General features: G+C 44.9%; 1 protein-coding gene across 1 annotated transcript in view; it reads right to left on the reverse strand.

Annotated features, from left to right (window-relative positions):
• LOC124716767 (open rectifier potassium channel protein 1) overlaps positions 1-21,495 on the reverse strand; it is a 259,963-nt gene that overhangs the window by 50,207 nt on the left and 188,261 nt on the right. Inside the window, exons 7-8 of the mRNA XM_047243313.1 lie at positions 12,942-13,119; positions 4,708-4,884 (exon numbers count right to left, since the gene is read on the reverse strand). Coding sequence (XP_047099269.1) covers positions 4,708-4,884; positions 12,942-13,119 — 355 coding nt within the window. The remainder of the gene's footprint in view (positions 1-4,707; positions 4,885-12,941; positions 13,120-21,495) is intronic.

A 21,495-nucleotide genomic window follows, 5' to 3' on the forward strand; every position in this document is an offset into this window, starting at 1 on the left:
CTCAGTATTTGTGATTCGCAGTTAGTAGATTATACCCTTCCACATAATTAAAGCAGTTCACAAACAAAGCGCAACGTGAGTTCGGAGCCACAGTAGATAACTACTCTGCGGCGCTAAGCTCTAAGATTCAGTGAGGATCATTGTGATTGGCCTACTCAGACGCCCTTCACAGTGGAGACAACTCTTTGATGAGCCGACTACTACTTAATCCCTGCGATGAGCCGGCTTCCAGTTAATCGCCATTCGTCAGGCTCCCCACGGACAGCCGTATCGCCGGAGATAGTCGGAAAGTAGAGCACTTGTAATCGCATTCCATAAGATCTTGGCGACACAGCGATACTTAATTTTCCATCAAATGGATTCTTATAAAATCTAAATGAGAGACTCATTATTCAATCAATGCCAACTCTGGGAAAGATACGTGAGGCAGTATATCCGGTGCCTACATCTCCTGAAATAGCGTCGCCACGCTACCATCTACCTAGACTGGATATCGAATTGCAGATGATTTCACATGTACTATGTTGACTTAGAGACAAATCTTGACTTAGAGAAAACTTTTGACACTGTTGACTGGAATACTCTCAAATTCTGAAGGTGGCAGGGGTAAGATACAGGGAGCGAAAAGCTACTTACAATTTGTACAGAAACCAGATGGCAGTTATAAGAGTCGAGGGGCATGAAAGGGAAGCAGTGGTTGGGAAGGGAGTGAGAGTTGTAGCCCATCCCCGATGTTATTCAATCTGTATATTGAGCAAGCAGTAAAGGAAACAAAAAAAAATTCGGAGTAGGAATTAAAATCCATGGAGAAGAAATAAAAACTTTGAGGTTCGCCGATGACATTGTAATTCTGTCAGAGACAGCAAAGAACTTGGAAGAACAGTTGAACGAAATGGACAGTGTCTTGAAAGGAGGATATAAGATGGACATCAACAAAAGCAAAACGAGGATAGTGGAATGTAGTCGAATTAAGTCGGGTGATGCTGAGGGAATTAGATTAGGAAATGAGACACTTAAAGTAGCAAAGGAGTTTTGCTATTTGGGGAGCAAAATAACTGATTATGGTCGAAGTAGAGTGGATATAAAATGTAGACTGACAATGGCAAGGAAAGCGTTTCTGAAGAAGGGAAATTTGTTAACATCGAGTACAGATTCAAGTGTCAGGTAGTCGGTTCTGACAGTGTATGTATGGAGTGTAGCCATGTATGGAAGTGGAACGTGGACGATAAATAGTTTGGACAAGAAGAGAATAGAAGCTTTCGAAATGTGGTGCTACGGAAGAATGCTGAAGATTAGATGGGTAGATCACATAACTAATGAGGAGGCATTGAATAGAATTGGGGAGAAGAGAAATTTGTGGCACAACTTGACTAGGAGAAGGGATCGGTTGGTAGGGCGTATTCTGAGGCATCAAGGGATCACCAACTTTGTATTGGGGGGCAGCGTGGAGGGTAAAAATCGTAGAGGGAAACCAAGAGATGAATACACTAAGCAGTTTCAGAAGAATGTAGGTCGCAGTAGGTACTGGGAGATGAAGCTTGCACAGGATAGAGTAGCTTGGAGAGCTGCAGTCTCTGGACTGAAGACCACAACAACAACAACAACATATTGACAGTTATGAGTTTTTTTACAGATTTGCTGATAAATTATGATATCGCAATCAAGTAATAAAGCTTTAAGTGCAGGAAGCGAAATGGCGTGTCCAAGCAACGCACCTGACAATAAAAACATGAAAGATGTGGTCTTCGTTATCACCTGTTAAGAGGGTGAATGAAATATAAACCGGAATTTTTGTTTCGCACGGCTTTTTGTAAACGGAGGGCGGCGCGATCTCTGCTCACTGTCGCTTTTGTTTCCTGTGAGTGTCCTCTGCAACTAGAACGTTTTCGCACCGTTTCTTTAGTCAGATTTGGAATACCAGAGCAAGAGGTAACCTCGTTTGTTGCGCAACGCATTGTAGACGCGTTTCTCACAACAGAGGTCGTACAAATGGTCCGAAATTTTGGAAACGATTTGCGGCACAGTTCGAGGACAGCATCATGAGGAAGACTTAAGTGCACGCTTAATGCAAACAGTTTTTACGAGGAGGAGAAACAGTTGAGAAGGCAGCTCAGCGACGTCGCACGAGGACCAGCGTGACTGAGTAGAGTATTCGCATTGTTAGCCAACTTACTAAAGACGATCGCCGAATAACAGTTGCGGAAATTCCTAGTGAGGTTCGAGTAGGCTACGGTGGTGCTCAGGGTATCATTACTGACAACCGTGGATATCGGAAAGTGTCCGCAAAGTGGGAGCCTCATTCTTCTCACGGCAGAGCACTGTTTTTCACCGTCTAGAGGTTTGCAAGCGACAACCGATACGCCACCAAACGGAAGAAGAACAGTTTTTCCACAGAACTGTGACCTAAAAGGGACAAATCTGCACCCATCAAAACTAAAAATCATCTCACTGGGGGAAATGTTCTTGCAACGGTATTTTGATATGTAAAGGAATTCTTTTCGTCAACTTTCTCCGTGAACGTCGTATTGTGTTCGCTGCGTACTATTGCCAACTTTTGGCAGAAAACGAGCATGTAGTCAGAAAAAGGCGCGCTTTTCCAATCCGGGATGTGGGTCGTGTTTCGTGACAACCATCGACCTCAAACAGCTGCCCGCTCAACAAAGATTTCAGGAACTCTTCTGGACCACACTAGAACATTCTCTCTACAGCCCACACTTACCTCCCAACGATTTTCATTTGTTTGCGCCATTAACGGAAGTACTCGGATGACACAGGTTCGACAACGTTGGCATTGTCGAAGTCTCACCGCGCAACTGGCTGCGGTCACAGCCACGTTCATTTTACGAAAACGAGTTCAAGAAACTACAGCTGGCGCAGGATACAGTGGCTGATGCGCAGAGGGTCCAGTATTCGTCCAAACCGCTGGGCGAGTTCATTCGTTTGTCCGAAAGGGGAGGCCGACAGTGTCTGAAACCAATCGGCCAGTCGGCGCTGATAAAATCGAGGCGCGTGCCCTGCGATCTTTCTCAAACGATTTTACAGAAACTATTTGGTAACAAAAATCAGTTTTGCGTTACTTATCGCTGGTAAGTCAGGTTGATGATAACGTGACCATCACCTCATATATGGTCATAGTTATTGTGATATATATGGGTTACTAAGACACGGCGGGAAATTCGGAGAAGTTTGCAATGAAAAATAGCAGTCGCTATGATTTTGCGATTGGTGAAAATTACACTACTGGCCATTAAAATTGCTACACCAAGAAGAAATGCAGAGGATAAACAGGTATTCATTGGACAAATATATTATACTAGAACTGACATGTGATTACACTTTCACGCAATTTATGTGACTTAAGTGCTAAGGTCATTATTCCCTAAGCTTACACACTACTTAACCTAAATTAGCCTAAGGACAAACACACACACTCATGCCCGAGGGAGAACTCGAACCTCCGCCGGTACCAGCCGCACAGTCTATGACTGCAGCGCCTTAGACCGCTCGGCTAATCCCGCACAGCGAAAAACGGTTCGTTAAGAATAGGTTGATTTGTACTTACGGTGATTTTTCAACTGATTTCTCGCTTACAGCGGGAAATGCAGGCAGCTAGCACATCTAGGTTTTCTGTTTTTGACTCTGATAAATTTCGCTCGGTAGGGGGATGAGGAAATGAGAGAGAGAGAGAGAGAGAGAGAGAGAGAGAGAGAGAGAGAGAGAGAGAGAGAGGAGGTGGACAGAGAGGGAGGGGTGGAGAGAGAGAGAAATGGGGAAGGAAAAGATGGGCAGATGGTAGGGGCTGTAGGAGGTGGACAAAGAGAGATGGACTAGTAGAAGGTTGGGAAAAATACATACTCCGGCTTTTTTTATGTAAATAACTGTTTAACCGATGGGCGCAGCTAGTCGTTAAATGTATATCTGCAATGATCCGGAGAGAAAAGTCGACAGACAATCCCTGAACAAAGGATGCACAATTTCGTTACAATCTGTTGCTATGGAGTAGAGCTACTTTTATAACCAACGCATTGCCGCGTTGTTAACTTCCAGAACAGAAGCAACAAACTGCTTTTCAAGTTTTTACTAATTTTAACGAAGGCGATGTTGGGCTGATATATTCGACGATGCCCCTTGGCTACACTGACTAAAGGATTCTTCTAAGAAATACCAAATTAAGGTATTTGCTCTTTCAATAGTTGATCCATTTATACATGGTTGTAGGTTATCCAAGTCTGCACAACGCGATCGCGTATTTCAGATGTATTTGTTCTGTTTTCTATGTAGATAACCTGAAGATGACTAAATAAGGCGAAACGCGTCTTTGAAAAATAAAAAACTTAAATTGCGACCAAGACTGTTTTTAACCAATACAATATGTCCACATAATACAGGAAGAGGGTATTTTGGTGGTGCTAAGTTCCTTTAGCGTCACACTGCTGAGGTCATTCGTCCCTAGGCTTACACACTACTTAATCTAACTCAAACTAAAATACGCTACGAATAACACACACACACACGCACACGTGCCCGAGGGAGGTGTCGAACCTCCGACGGGGGGAGCCGCGCGAACCGTGGCAATGGGCGAATTCCGCGCGGCTACCTTGCGCGGCAGTGAATTTTGTCACATCTGCCTCATCAGGAAGTGTGAGTATTAAAAAGAGTGTATTTCTTCTAGGTGCTGTGAGAGAGAGGTAGCAAACTGGGACTCACATGGCGGACTTCTGGCGAACGAGCTGGTGCACCCACTTGGAAGGCGGGACACCGCCCCCAGTCCACGTCCACTCTGCGTTGTAGCCGCCGCCCCCGGGGGCCGCGCCGCCCCACGCCGGGATCCGCGCTTCGCTCGCTGCCCGAGCTCGGAACTTCGGCGCCGGCTTGGCCACGCCGCTGGATGTGGACGAAATGGTAGTTTCTGATTAATCCTCATCCATCTGCTAACTTCATAAAATGAATACTGCATTATTAGACATAAATATTTCATAGGAAAATAAATAAGCTCTAATGCGCTGTCATGTTGCAAAAATTAAATTGAACATACAGTGACTTATGAGTGCATCGTGTTCCACAATTTGCGATGACCCCAAGTGCGTGGGGACTGGACCAGTGAGGAGTCCTCTCTCGGAATGAGAACAGATCCAGTCTGAGTAGTGATGCTAGATGTACTCTCATACGGAACACACAATGCACTCAGGGACACTGTCTAACATCATCGTTTTGTTTGCCCAGGTGTTATGATGTGGGGAGGGATAATGCTGTATGGGCATACCTATCTTTGAACATAATACAGTCATCGGTCACTGTTATTGTGACATTGTACTCCTTCCTCATATGCGTCTTCTCAGAGCTGTTTCGGTCTCTCATTTCTATGGATCACAATGTGCGACCGCATCGAACAGCCCAGCTAGAGGAGCTCTTTGAATAACTGCAATGGACTGGCCTTCCCGTTCCCCCATCGAGCATGTGTGGGACGCGTTAGAGAGCCGTACTGAAGCATGTGCACGTACACCAGGAACCATCCATCAGTAGCCACTCGCGCTGGTGGAGGGATGCAATGCCCCAACACCATGGTGGTAGCCAGCATGTGGGCACGTTGCAGAGCATGCACTGCCATCCGTGCGATCACATACCATATTAAGACCTATGTCCCCCTTTTATAATGTCCAGGGACCATCATAAATTGCGATGATTCAAGGACTTGGAAGAGCAGTTGAACGGAATGGATAGTGTCTTGAAAGGAGGATATAAGATGAACATCAACAAAAGCAAAACGAGGATAAGTCGGGTGACGCTAAGGGAATTAGATTAGGAAATGAGACACTTCAAATAGTAAAGGAGTTTTGCTATTTGGGGAGCAAAATAAATGATGTCTTCAGTCCTGAGACTGGTTTGATGCAGCTCTCCATGCTACTCTATCCTGTGCAAGCTTCTTCATCTCCTACTGCAACCTACATCCTTCTGAATCTGCTTAGTGTATTCATCTCTTGGTCTCCCTCTACGATTTTTACCCTCCACGCTGCCCTCCAATGCTAAATTTGTGATCCCTTGATGCCTCAGAACATGTCCTACCAACCGGTCCCTTCTTCTCGTCAAGTTGTGCCACAAACTCCTCTTTTCCCCAATTCTATTCAACACCTCCTCATTAGTTATGTGATCTACCCATCTAATCTTCAGCATTCTTCTGTAGCACCACATTTCGAAAGCTTCTATTCTCTTCTTGTCCAAACTATTTATCGTCCATGTTTCACTTCCATACATGGCTACACTCCATACATACACTGTCAGAACCGACTACCTGACACTTGAATCTGTACTCGATGTTAACAAATTTCCCTTCTTCAGAAACGCTTTCCTTGCCATTGTCAGTCTACATTTTATATCCTCTCTACTTCTACCACCATCAGTTATTTTGCTTCCCAAATAGCAAAACTCCTTTACTACTTTAAGCGTCTCATTTCCTAATCTAATTGCCTCAGCATCACCCGACTTAATTCGACTATATTCCATTATCCTCGGTTTGCTTTTGTTGATGTTCATCTCATATCCTCCGTTCAAGACATTGTCCATTCCGTTCAACTGCTCTTCCAAGTTCTTTGCTGTCTCTGACAGAATTACGATGTCATCGGCGAACCTCAAAGTTTTTATTTCTTCTCCATGGACTTCAATACCCACTCCGAATTTTTCTTTTGTTTCCTTCACTGCTTGCTCAATATACATATTGACCAACATCGGGGACAGGCTACAACCCTGTCTCACTCCCTTCCCAACCACTGCTTCCCTTTCATGCCCCTCGACTCATGTAACTGCCATCTGGTTTCTGTACAAATTGTAAATAGCCTTTCGCTCCCTGTATTTTACCCCTGCCACCTTCAGAATTTGAAAGAGAGTATTCCAGTCAACATTGTCAAAAGCTTTCTCTAAGTCTACAAATGCTAGAAATGTAGGTTTGCCTTTCCTTAATCTATCTTGTGTGATAAGCCGTAGGGTCAGTATTGCCTCACGTGTTCCAACATTTCTGCGGAATCCAAACTGATCTTCCCCGAGGTCGGCTTATACCAGTTTTTCCATTCGTCTGTAAAGAATACGCGTTAGTATTTTGCAGCCGCGGCTTACTAAACTGATAGTTCGGTAATTTTCACATCTGTCAACACCTGCTTTCTTTGGGATTGGAATTATTATATTCTTCTTGAAGTCTGAGGATATTTCGCCTGTCTCATACATCTTGCTCACCAGATGGCAGAGTTTTGTCAGGACTGGCTCTCCCAAGGCCGTCAGTAGTTCCAATGGAATGTTGTCTACTCCCGGGACCTTGTTTCGACTCAGGTCTTTCAGTGCTCTGTCAAACTCTTCACGCAGTATCGTATCTCCCATTTCACCTTCATCTACATCCTCTTCCATTTCCATATCATTGTCCTCAAGTACATCGCCCTTGCATAGACCCTCTATATACTCCTTCCACCTTTCTGCTTTCCCTTCCTTGCTTAGAAATGGGTTTCCATCTGAGCTCTTGGTATTCATACAAGTGGCTCTCTTCTCTCCAAAGGTCTCTTTAATTTTCCTGTAGGCAGTATCTATCTTACCCCCTAGTGAGATAAGCCTCTACATCCTTACATTTGTCCTCTAGCCATCCCTGCTTAGCCATTTTGCACTTCCTGTCGATCTTGTTTTTGAGACGTTTGTATTCCTTTTTGCCTGCTTCATATACTGCGTTTTTATATTTTTTTCTTTCTTCAATTAAATTCAATATTACTTCTGTTACCCAAGGATTTCTATTAGCCCTCGTCTTTTTACCTACTTGATCCTCTGCTGCCTTCACTATTTCATCCCTCAAAGCTACCCATTCTTCTTCTACTGTATTTCTTTCCCCCATTCCTGTCAACTGTTCCGTTATGCTCTCCCTGAAACACTGTACAACCTCTGGTTTAGTCAGTTTATCCAGGTCCCATCTCGTTGAATTCCCACCTTTCTGCAGTTTCTTCAGTTTTAATCTACAGTTCATAACCAATAGATTGTGGTCAGAGTCCACATCTGCCCCTGGAAATGTCTTAAAATTTAAAACCTGGTTCCTAAATCTCTGTCTTACCATTATATAATCTGTCTGATACCTTCTAGTATCTCCACGATTCTTCCATGTATATAACCTACTTTTATGATTATTGAGCCAAGTGTTAGCTGTAATTAAGTTATGCTCTGTGCAAAATTCTACCAGACGGCTTCCTCTTTCATTTCTCTCCCCCAACCCATATTCACTCACTATGTTTCCTTCTCTCCCTTTTCCTACTCTCGAATTCCAGTCACCCATGACTATTAAATTTTCGTCTCCCTTGACTACCTGAATAATTTCTTTTATCTCATCATACATTTCATCAATTTCTTCATCATCTGCAGAGCTAGTTGGCATATAAACTTGTACTACAGTAGTAGGCATGGGCTTCGTATCTATCTTGGCCACAATAATGCGTTCACTATGCTGTTGGTGGTAGCTAACCCACACTACAATTTTTTTTATTTATTATTAAACCTATTCCTGCATTACCCCTATTTGATTTTGTGTTTATAACCCTGTAGTCACCTGACCAGAAGTCTTGTTCCTCCTGCCACCGAACTTCACTACTTCCCACTATATCTAACTTTAACTTATTTCCCTTTTTAAATTTTCTAACCTACCTTCCCGATTAAAAGATCTGACATTCCACGCTCCGATCCGTAGAACGTCAGTTTTCTTTCTCCTGATAACGACGTACTCCTGAGCAGTCCCCGCCCGGAGATCCGAATGGGGGACTATTTTACCTCCGGATTATTTTACCCAAGAGGACGCCATCATCTTTTAACCATTCAGTATAGTTGCATGCCCTCGGTAAAAATTACGGCTGTAGTTTCCCCTTGCTTTCAGCCGTTCGCAGTACCAGCACAGCAAGGCCGCTTTGGTTAGTGTTGCAAGGCCAGATCAGTCAATCATCCAGACTGTTCCACCTGCAACTACTGAAAAGGGTGCTGCCCCTCTTCAGGAACCACACGTTTGTCTGGCCTCTCAACAGATACCCCTCCGTTGTGGTTGCACCTACGGTACGGCCATCTGTATCGCTGAGGCACGCAAGCCTCCCCACCAACGGCAAGGTCCATGGTTCATGGGGGATTACAACAGCAGTATGTGGACCAGTGTTATCCTGTTGAGTATCACACTCTGGGATGCTGTTCATGAATGGCAGCACAACAGACTGAACCACCATCTTTCATCAGAAAACACAACAGAGCTCCATCCTGCTCTCCAATAATGTCTTGCTTGACAAACTAAAGAGGAAAATGGAGGTGGCTTGGAGTCAGTGAAATTTACGCTACAGGGCATCTGGCTCGGAGCTGTCCCTGAAATAACCGATTTGTAACAGTTGGTTGTGTCACTGCGGTGCCAACTGCTGTCAGATTACTGCTATAGGTACAGTATGATGCACCAGAGACATACACTGAACATGATGATCTTACTTCTTGGTAGAGCCACACGGCCATACGGAGTCCAGACTTCTTTCAGCTGTACATTCTTGCGACTGCTGCTACCAGCAGTCATGTGCAGTGGCTACATTCCTGCCAAGACTTTCTACTGTATCACAGAAGGAACAGTCAGCTACTCGCAGCCCTACTACACGATCTTGTTCAAACTCACCACCAACCTGATGTTGATAATGGCATCTTTGTCACCTTAAAGGCATTGGTGACTAACACAACTGACCACATTCCATCTCAAAGCTAACTAACAGTCACGACCCTTACAGCGTGTATTTGAAGCAAATATGATTTGCATCTTTCAGATGTAGAGCCACGCCTACCAACGTTTCCTTGTCACACAACTCCTTCGTGGTGTTGCAGATTTTTTTCCCCAGTGTATATATGGTCGACGTTTCATCGAACTACGTTACTTTCTAGTGACTCATCATGTGAAACTTACTTTACTCCATCAGTTTTGCACACCAGTGCATATTAAATTCCTAGTATGTTGCTGGTTAGAGGCTAGATTTTGATAAAACTGTGCCAAGGTTCAACACTCTCCCTTACTTAGCAGTGACCCTGTATGAGACGTCTAATGGATCCTGAGTAGTAAAACAGTGTATTCTCATTTTCCAAAACTGACTGATCCGCTTTTAAAATACACTGAGGTCACAAAAGTCGTGGGATACCTTCTAACATCGTGTCGGGCCTGCTTTTGTCCGGTGTAGTGTAGCAGCTCCACGTAGCATGGACTCTACAAGTCGTTGGAAATCCCCTGCAGAAATATGCAGCCATTCTGCCTCTATAGCCGTGCACAGTCACGTGTTGCCAGTGCAGGATTTTGTGCACGAACTGAACGCTAGATTACGTTGGGTGGGACTCATGTCGGGCGATGTGAGTGGTCAACTCATTCTCTAGGATTGTCCAAAAAAATGGTTGAAATGGCTCGGAGCACTATGGGACTCAACTGCTGAGGTCATTAGTCCCCTAGAACTTAGAACTAGTTAAACCTAACTAACCTAAGGACATCACAAACATCCATGCCCGAGGCAGGATTCGAACCTGCGACCGTAGCGGTCTTGCGGTTCCAGACTGCAGCGCCTTTAACCGCACGGCAACTTCGAGGATTGTCCAAGTCGTGCTATCACATTTAATATTTGGACTTTTATAAAAGTCTGGGTAGAACTGTATCCTTATCTCCTTGCCCTAGGATTAAAACTAACAGTACATGCTATTGGAATATCTATTGTAGGATAAGATGGAAAGAGTTGCGTCTTTAATTAACATCCATACCATTTACCCCACCCTACTTGTGTGATTTGAATAATTACCATCAAATTAGTGGTCACCATGGCATTGTGCATTGTCATCCATAAAAATTTGTTGCCAATGGTGTCCAAGTAGCCGAACACGACCAATTCCAGTCATTGATCGTTTCAGTTGGACCAGAGTATCCAGTGAATTCCATGTAAATACGGCGTACACCATTACTGAGCCACCACCAGACTGCAGAGAGCCTTGTTGACAACCTGGGTCCATGGCTACGTGAGCTCTGCACCACACTCGAATCCTATTAACAACTCTTACCAAATGAAATCGGAACCCATCTGAGCAGACCGCTGTTTTACAGTCGTATAGGGTGCAACTGATGTGGTTACGAGACCAGGACAGGCGCCGCAGCCGACGTCATGCTGTTAGCAAAGGTTCTCGCGTCGGTCGTCTGGTACCACAGCCCATGAACGCCAAATTTCGCCGCACAATTCTAAAGGCTACGTTCGCCGTACCTCCCAGGTTGATTTCCGCGGTTATTTCACGCAGTTGTGCTGGTCTGTTAGAACTGATAACTCTAAGCATGTGCCGACACTCTCGGTCGTTACGCGAAGTCCATCGGCCGCTGCATTGTCCATGGGGAGAGGTAATGGCTGAAGTTTCTTATTAGTGTTATATTGTGGGTTTCGGAATACTGAATTCCCTAATGATTTCCAAAATTGAATGTACCATGCATCTACACTACTGGCCATTAAAATTGCTACAGACGCGAAATTTAACAGACAGGAAGAAGATGCTGTGATATGCAAATGATTAGCTATTCAGATCATTCACACAAGGTTGGCGCCGGTGGTGACACCTACAATGTGCTGAGATGAGGAAAGTTTCCAGCCGATTTCTCATACACAGATGACCGGCGTCGCCTGGTGAAACGTTGTTGTGAAGCCTCGTGTAAGGAGGAGAAATGCGTACCACCAAGTTTCCGACTTTGATAAAGGTCGGATTGTAGCCTATCGCGATTGCGGTTTATCGTATCGCGACATTGCTGCTCGCGTTGGTCGAGATCCAATGACTTAACAGAATATGGAATTGGTGGGTTCAGGAGGGTAATACGGAACGGCGTGCTGGATCCCAATGGTCTCGTACCACTAGCAGTCGAGATGAGAGGCATCTTATCCGCATGGCTGTAACGGATCGTGCAGCCACGTCTCGATCCATGAGTCAACAAATGGGGACGTTTGCAAGACAACAACCATCTGCACGAACAGTTCGATGTCGTTTGCTCCAGCATGGACTATCATCTGGGAGACCATGGCTGCGGTTACCCTTGACGTTGCATCACAGACAGGAGCGCCTACGATGGTGTACTCAACGACGAACCTGGGTGCACGAATGGCAAAACGTCATTTTTTCGGATGAATCCAGGTTCTGTTTACAGCATCATGATGGTCGCATCCGTATTTGTCGACATCGCGGTGAACGCACATTGGAAGCTTGTATTCGTTATCTCCATACTGGCGTATCATCCGGCGTAATGGTATGGGGTGCCATTGGTTACAAGTCTCGGTCACCTCTTGTTCACATTTACGGCACTTTGAACAGTGGACGTTACATTTCAGATGTGTTACGACCCATGGCTCTACCCTTCATTCGATCCCTGCGAAACCCTACATTTCAGCAGGATAATGCACGACCGCATGTTGCAGGTCGTGTACGGGCCTTTCTGGATACAGAAAATGTTCGACTGCTGCCCTGGCCAGCACATTCTCCAGATCTCTCATCAACTGAAAACGTGATGTCAATGGTGACCGAGCAACTGGCTCGTCACAATACGCCAGTCACTACTCCTGGTGAACTGTGATATCGTGTTGGAGCTGCATGGGCAGCTGTACCTGTACACGCCATCCAAGCTCTGTTTGACTCAATACCCAGGCGTATCGAGGCCGCTATCACGGCCAGAGGTGGTTGTTCTGGGTAATGATTTCTCAGGATCTATGCACCCAAATTGCGTGAAAATGTAATGACATGTCAGTTCTGGTATAATATATTTGTCCAATGAATACCCGTTTATCATCTGCATTTCTTCTTGGTGTAGCAATTTTAATGGCCAGTAGTGTAATTTCACGTGCGGTGAGCCGCACCAGGAGAACTCTGGACTGTTGTGTAGAGCTAGTGTACGGCTGCAGAGGGGGACTCACCCGCCGATGCTGAAGCCGCCGACGGTCCAGCCGGAGCCGCGCCAGCCGCGCTCAGAGGCCAGGATGTCTTCGTCGCTGAAGCCGTGGACGCCGCCGCTGCCGGTCGCCTCCCTGTCCGCCGGCTGCGTCGCGTCCGAGTCCGTGTCGCTCTCCGGCGAGTCCAGGTGGTGCGAAGACGCTGAGACAACAACGAGAAATGTGCTCAAAATGTGTTCAAAGGTGTGTAAAATCTTAAGGGACTTAACTGCTGTCATCAGTCCCTAAGCTTACACACTACTTAAACGAAATTATCCTAAGGACAAACACACACACCCATGCCCGAGGGAGGACTCGAACCTCCGCCGGGACCAGCCGCACAGTCCATGACTGCAGCGCCTAAGACCGCTTGGCGAATTCCGCGTGGCCAACAACGAGATAGCCTTCGCAACACTACTGGGCGTTACATCAGTTGTGAGGGTTCGTAGAATGGCTGAGATGCTAAAATCTTTGTTAAGCACTGATCAGAACCAAAATACACTGAAAAAACGATTACAATTCTAAAAAAATTGGATGATTTATGTAAGAGAAATAGCTTTACAAATTCATCAAGTCAATGACACTACACTCATCCTGAGGAATATCGTGGCAAATTGTGTCCAACTGATAGGTTACATTGTCAAAATCTCGCTGTGGTTGGAGAGCCCTGCCCATTATGCTCCAAACTTTCTCAATTGGGCAGAGATCCAGCGACCTTGCTGGCCAAGAGAGGGTTTAGCAAGTACGAGGCGTGGTTTTTTAAGTAATTACCATTTTGAAATAAAAAAAGTGCTAAGATATCTCAATAATTTTATTTTTACATGAAAGCCTGTACTTTAATCTACGCACTGACGCCATTACAGTCTGATTCTTCTTTGTTTACGTTGTGTACTGAGTGTTTAAGATGCCTCCGATAATCATGAGTCCCGCCGACTGTGAAGTACGGGTTGTTATAAGATTTCTTAGTGCTAAAGGCCTAAAAGCGATCGATATTCATCGTGAGATGTGTGCAGTTTACGGAGAAAACATTATGGGTGATGGAATGGTAAGATAGTGGGTGAGGGCATTTAAAGCTGGCCGCACAAATGTGCAGGATGAACAACGGAGTGGGCGTCCTTCGGTCTTTAATGAAAGTTTTGTACAGGAAGTGGACAATAAGGTGAGAGAAAACAGACGCTTTGCGATTTCCTCCTTGCCGGATTACTTTCCTAATGTTTCTCGTAGTGTTTTGTATGGCATTGTGATCGAGCACTTGAATTGCCGAAAAATGTGCGCACGTTGAGCACCGAAAATGTTGACGGATGTGCACGAAAACTAAACGTTTAGACAGTGCATTGACTTTCCTTGAGCGGTACCACAACGACGGTGATGACTTCTTAAGCCAAATTGTTACGGGAGATGAAACATGGGTGGCCTACGTCACACCAGAATCAAAGCAACAGTCCATGGAAGTTGAGCAAGGGCACCGCTTTGCTGCAAGACAATGCCCGTCCGCATGCGGCGAATCAGACCAAAGATATCATCACATCTTTTCGATGGGAAACTGCAGATCATCCTCCGTACAGACCCGATCTTGTGCCCAGTGACTACCATCTGTTCCTGCACTTGAAGAAACACCTGGGCGGTCAGCGTCTTCAAGACGATGACGAAGTCAAAACAGTGGTGATGCAGTGATTAACAACTCAGGCGGCATACTTAAATGAGGAGGGTATTCAAAAATTGGTACAATGTTATGACAAGTGCCTAAATATTGACGGAAATTATGTAGAAAAGTAGATTAACGTACAGGTTTTCATGTAAAAATAAAATTTTTGAGATATCTTAGCACGTCTTTTTTTAATTTCGAAACAGTACTTACAAAAAAAATACGCCTCGTCCAAAGAGAAGTACTAGAAACACTGACCAAGTGTGAGCGGGCGTTTGCTTACTGAAACGTAAGCCCTGGCTGGCTTGCCATGAAGGCCAATAAAGCGGGCTGTAGAATATCGCTGACGTACCCCTGTGCTGTAAGGATGCCATGGATGAGAACCAAAGAGACGCTGTTATGAAAAGAAGTCTGACCCCACACCATCATTCCTTGCTGTTGGGCCGTATGACGAGCAACAGTCAGGTTGGTATCCCACCACTGACTGGGCCATCTCCAAACACGTCTTTCGGCTGTAATCTCATTCACTGGAGTAGAATTATTTACTTGCATGTCTGGATGAGCAGACACTGATAATGATATAGAGCGATCCGAAATTAATTTGAAATAAATTCGCTGAATGCGAATAGCTTAGCCTCAGATGTGTTTGGTAATAGATGTAATACCTGCTAGTGGCATATGAAAATTTGTGCAGGACCAAGACTCGAACGCTATCAAATGGTTCAAATGGCTCAGCACTATGCGACTTAACTTCTGAGGTCATCAGTCGCCTAGAACTTAGAACTAATTAAACCTAACTAACCTAAGTACATCACACACATCCATGCCCGAGGCAGGATTCGAACCTGCGACCGTAGCAGTCACGCGGTTCCAGACTGAAGCGCCTAGAACCGCACGGTCACACCGGCCGGCTCGAACGCAATCATCTAAATCATTAGGCTACCCATGCACACCTCCCAGACTGATCCAAACTTCCATATATCATACTGTCTACATCCCTATACCATAGCCTCCTAGATTCATTTTGGGTGGCTGTATATCGTCATCAATGTTTGCTCATCCAGACATGCAAGTAAATGTTACATTCCGGGGCAGGCAAAAGATATCATAGGCCTCGTTTCCTTATTGTCTCCTTCTGTCTGATTCGCCTAATGCTTAAGATGACCACACGCAAAAAATGAGAAATCTGTGCTTGAGTTCCGATCAGGCACAAATTTACGCATGTCTCCAACAGGTAGTACATCCGTACCTAGCAACTAAGGCCAAGTTACTTGCATTCAGCAACTTTATTTCGAATTGGTGTAGAACTGTCTAGTGATGTCCACCTTGATAGGAGCCCTGACGACCAGTGAAGGTATTTCTGGAGACACCCCAGATAGCAGTGGGATATCATCTGTCATTGACGATACAGAGCGACTGATTTGGAGGAGGAGGAGAGGTTAATGCCATTGAGATCATTAGGGATGGAGCCCAGGCTCGGATAAGGGAAGGATGGGGAAGGAAACTGGCTATGTCCTTTCTAAGGAACCATGCCAGCATTTGCCTGGAGCAATTTACGGAAATCACAGGGAACCTAAATATGGATGGCTGGACCCAGGTGTTAACCGTCTTTATCCTGAATGCGAGTAGACTGTGCTAACCACTACGCCACCTCACTCAGTCCAGCTGAGTTGGAGAGATGAATCTCGTTATACCTTGTAACAGTCAGATGGAAGACTTTGGGTCTGCCGATTTCACGGACAATTATTCCACAAACTATTTGTCTTTTAAGTAATGTGTGTTACATACTGTAACATATTCAGAAAGTTAAGTAAGGCATACACTTTATTTATCTGTATGGCGTGCTTCTCTAAAGTTAATGTTCGACAGAAGCAGTGTGTGTCTGGAATTTGACTGTAGCTTGTTTCACACTAGAGTCTGTACGTATATGTAAGTCGTTAGTCGTTACTTTTATGTGCATTGTTCCTGTCAAAATGCATAAGTTGCTATTAGATGCAACATACAGACTATCTGTTACGATGTTCATATTTACACGGTCACATTTACTTATCATAGTGTATCAACGTTACAGGGTAAATGTGTTCATGGGAATTGTATATTTGAGAATCTACGAATGAGACTGTTATACTGGGTGGTTATAATTAAATTTTCCCTGTTTAACACCTTATAACATGGAAACTAATTACTGTACGAGGACCAAAATTGGTAGCATTAATGTCCAGGGTATGGAGTGCATGATTTTCATGAGTCACAGCGCCACCATCCATTTACAACTATGGTCACAAGGTGCTGTGATCAGTCAGCCTCATTCATAGTGTGGCGGACCTGACTAGTCAGAGTGCACTTGTTGACGTGTCAGCATGAGGTTGGACAAAATCAGCAGGACATTATTGGAGAAATTCTATTACCAAAACAACAGTATTGCTGCAGCTGCACTTCGAGAATATCGCCGGCTGAAAGGATTACGGAAAGGTCGTCTTTCTCCACCTGCTGTGTGGAGCATGGTGAAGAAGTTCGAGTTGACTGGGGAACTGGGTGTCGGATCAGGCAGAGGCCGACAACCATTTGCACCACAGGTGATGATGAAATCGCTGTTGCTATGGCAGACAACGTTGCGCGGAATTCCCGATCGTCAGGCAGTGGGCGTGCTGTGTCACAACAGTTGAACATCCTATGGTTCACTGTATGGAAGGTGCTTTGCACTGTTCTCAAATGGCATCTGTACAAGATCCGTGTTGTATAGCATCTTGCACCATAGGACGCGCAACAACGTATTGATTTCGCTCTCCACTTTGTCGCAAGGATTGAAGCTGATGACGGCTGGCTCTCGACCATCCTATGGACAGGCAAAGCTTATTTTCTTCTGACAGGTGAGGTGAACACACAGAATTGGCGAGTGTGGGGATCTACATCTCCAGTCATTGTGGATGGAGTTCCTCTGTATGGTGAACGAGTGACCATGCAGTGTGGCTTCAGGGCTACGCTCAACCTTGGCCCATTCTTTTTTTTGAACCAGTTGGCGCTCAAGGACCACTGGAGTGCAGTGTGACTGGCCAGCGTTACTGCGATATGCTTCGCCAGCACGTCATACCTGCCCTACAGGTAAGAGATACATTGAACTCAACAGTTTTCGTGCAAGATGGGGCCCCACCGCACAACGCTCTTTAGGTTCACCTGCCTCTCCAGAAAACATTTGGGAGCGATCGAATCGTCAGCCGATCGTTTCCAAATGCTTGGCCAGCACGATCACCTGATGTTACTCCCTGTGATTTCTGATTGTGGGTCTACCTGAAGGACAGGTTTTACCAGGCGAACGCTCACACGTGTACTGATTTGAAGTGCAGCATATAAAGAGAGGTATCCAGCTTACCTATGGACCTGCTTCGTTCTGCTGTATAGAATGAAATCCTGCGTTTTCAGACTCTTCTGTGTGGCATATTGAGCCCATTTTGCAGCGGTAATGGTACCGGTATGTAGTGGTATGATGTACCATACCAGCACACTGCATATGAGGTAACGGGCGGGTCGTGGCGCCCTAAAAATATTCTAAGTTGAGAGTTGGCGGCCACTGCTCGGGCCGTTTGGCTAGGCGCGGCTCCCTAGCAAGCACATGGTGCGGCACAACGGCCGGACCACGTGGTCCATCGAGCACATGGCTGGGAATTCCTTGGTGACGCTGTGCGCCGGGAGGGCCAAAGATGGCGGACTTTGTGAAACCTTAATGGCAGACATTTCACAGTTCGTATAGAAATTAGTAGTAGCCAGATGAATCATGATAGCTCAAAAAGAAATATGTACATTACTATTATTTGCACGACAATTCTGATGGTGTAATCAGATCTTCAATATCTTTATTAGTTTAAAGTTTAGTATCTGACTGTAAATTATACAAGTAACACCCAGCTACGAATTTACAAAATCTATACGGGCCATCCGATTTCGTCGATCTACGTGTCGTTAGAAAGCTATTAGTGTAAACCTAAATTGGTATGAATTACAGGCACGTAACTTGAACAGTACATGAGTTATTGGAGGTGAAAGTGGCCGATTACTATCGATCGCACCAGGCCATAGGTACTCCACAGTTACACGAAAAAACGGTAGCAGCATGCTTATAAATATATTTATTCATCTATGTCTTTGTTTATGTCCGATATATACTATTCACAGAGACCTTACGCTACTGGCCTACCTCTTGTTGCTACTCCTTTGATATACCGGGTGATCAAAAAGTCAGTATAAATTTGAAAATAAACCACGGAATAATGTAGATAGAGAGGTAAAAATGGACAAACATGCTTGGAATGACATGGGGTTTTATTAGACAAAAAAAACAACAAGAAAGTATTACTAGACACATGAAAGATCTGTTGCGCGCATTGTTTGGCGATGATCGTGTGCTCAGCCGTCACTTTCGGAATGCTTGGCCTCCCAGGTCCCTAGACCTCAATCCGTGCGATTATTGGCTTTGGGGTTAACTGAAGGCGCAAGTGTATCGTGATCGACCGACATCTCTAGGGATGCTGAAAGACAACATCCGACGCCAATGGCTCACCATAACTCCAGACATGCTTTACAGTGCTGTTCACAACATTATTCCTCGACTACAGCTATTGTTGAGGAATGATGGTGGACATATTGAGCATTTCCTGTAAAGGACATCATCTGTGCTTTGTCTTACTTTGGTGTGCTAATTATTGCTATTCTGATCAGATGAAGCGCCATCTGTCGTACATTTTTTGAACGTTTGTATTTTTTTCGGGTTCTAATAAAACCCCATGCCATTTCAAGCATGTGTGTCAATTTGTACCTCTCTATATACATTATTCCGTGATTTATACATTCATATTTATACTGACTTTCTGATCACCCGGTATGTTTATTTAATTTGTTTTTGCATCTAATAATCTGTGTTAGAGCGTGTCTATGGTCCAATCGTAGCAATATTAATTTAATTTCAACTTATTTAAATGTAAGTCCAGTATTTCGTATGTGTTTAAATATGTTTGTGAGTGTACGTTGGTTTGAAGACATGGCGCGAGCGCTGTAGACAATCGGGAGAGTGGATGGAAGCGAGTTCGGGAGAGGAGGACACTGGGCAGTTCTGGAGGGTACGGCACTGGACACGGAAAGTGCTGGACGCGACGGCGCGGCCGACGCACAGGCGGCGGAAAGACTTGGACGGTGGAGCAGTTTGCGCGTGGTCGCGGAGAAGTACCTGAGGAATTTATTTAATTGCAATCTTTCGTCTACAATTTTATATGTTACTTTCATAATTCGCCATTGCCGAGTGATAGAAGCCTTCGATTATTCGATTCATGTGCGTATTCTTATCGTATACTGTAAACTCAGGAGTATTTGGCCTGTAGTGTTGCAACTATGTATCCCAGCCCCTAGACAACGAAACCAGCCAAAACTTTTAATATTACAACGTTGAGTCGGAGGGTACTTACAAGGGAACCTCCCCATCGCACCCCCCCCCCCCCCCCCCAGATTTAGTTATAAGTTGGCATAGTGGATAGGCCTGAACACAGATCAATCGAGAAAACTGGAAGAAGTTGTGTGGAACTATGAAAAAAATAAGCAAAATATACGAACTGAATAGTCCATGCACAACATAGGCAACATCAAGGATACTGTGAGCTACGGAGCGCCGTGGTCAGCGTGAGCAGCTGCGGAACGAGAGGTCCTTGGTTCAAGTCCTCCCTCGAGTGAGAAGTTACTTTTCTTTATTTTCGCAAAGTTATGATCTGTCCGTTCGTTCATTGACGTCTCTGTTCACTGTAATAAGTATAGTGTCTGTGTTTTGCTACCGCATCGCAAAACCGTGCGATTAGTAGACGAAAGGACGTGCCCCTCCAATGAGAAACGAAAACATTTGATCGCAAGGTCATAGGTCAAACGATTCCTCGACAGGAATACACGTCTGATATATTGTATATGACACTGGTGACGGCATGTGCGTCACATGACAGGAATATGTTGTCGACCCACTTAACTTGTACACTTGGCGAATGGGTAAAAAGATTCTTCTACCTTGCCCGATTTAGGTTTTCTTGGCTGGCTCTGAGCACAATGGGACTTAACATCTGACGTCATCAGTCCCCTAGAACTTAGAACTACTTAAACCTAACTAACCTAAGGACAACACACACATCCATGCCCGAGGCAGGATTCGAACCTGCGACCGTACCGGTCACGCGGTTGCAGACTGAAGCGCCTAGAACCGCACGGCCACACCGAATGGCTTAGGTTTTCTTGTGGATGTGATAATCACTCCCAAAAAAGTGATGAAAACAAAAGAGATTGTCACATAAGCTGCAGCAAATGAATGCAACAGTTTCACAGTCGCACAGGTTTCCCTGTGCTCTGTCAAAACACATGTTTTTAACGTTTTCAAATTTTTCCGTGTGTAGACCGCCAAATCCTGCATATGTCCAAGCAAATCTGAACATGTCCTGTAATTTTGGAGAGCGAAGTTGATTATGTGTGAGTGCCTGAAGTTTGATAACTGTCTGAAAATAAAAAATTAAACTTTTCACTCGAGGGAAGACTTGAACCAAGTACCTCTCGTTCTGCAGCAGCTCACGCTAATCACGGGGCCACGGCACTCCGGAGCTCACAGTATCCTTGATGTTGCCTATCTTCCGCATGGACTACTCAGTTTTTATATTTTGCTTATTTTTTCATAGTTCCACACAACTTCTTCCTGTTTTCTCGATTGATCTGTGTTCAGTTTTTCAAGGCCTATTCACTGTGCCATCTTATAACTAAATCTGAAGGGGGAGGGGGGGGGGTGCGACGGGGAGGTTCTCTTGCTAGTTGAGGGCCACACCAGCATTTCACACTATTGTTTGAAAGCCGGCACCCATTTGCTTGACATTAATGCTACCA

The sequence above is a fragment of the Schistocerca piceifrons genome, chromosome 9, assembly GCF_021461385.2.
Source record: "Schistocerca piceifrons isolate TAMUIC-IGC-003096 chromosome 9, iqSchPice1.1, whole genome shotgun sequence".
NCBI lineage: Eukaryota > Metazoa > Arthropoda > Insecta > Orthoptera > Acrididae > Schistocerca > Schistocerca piceifrons.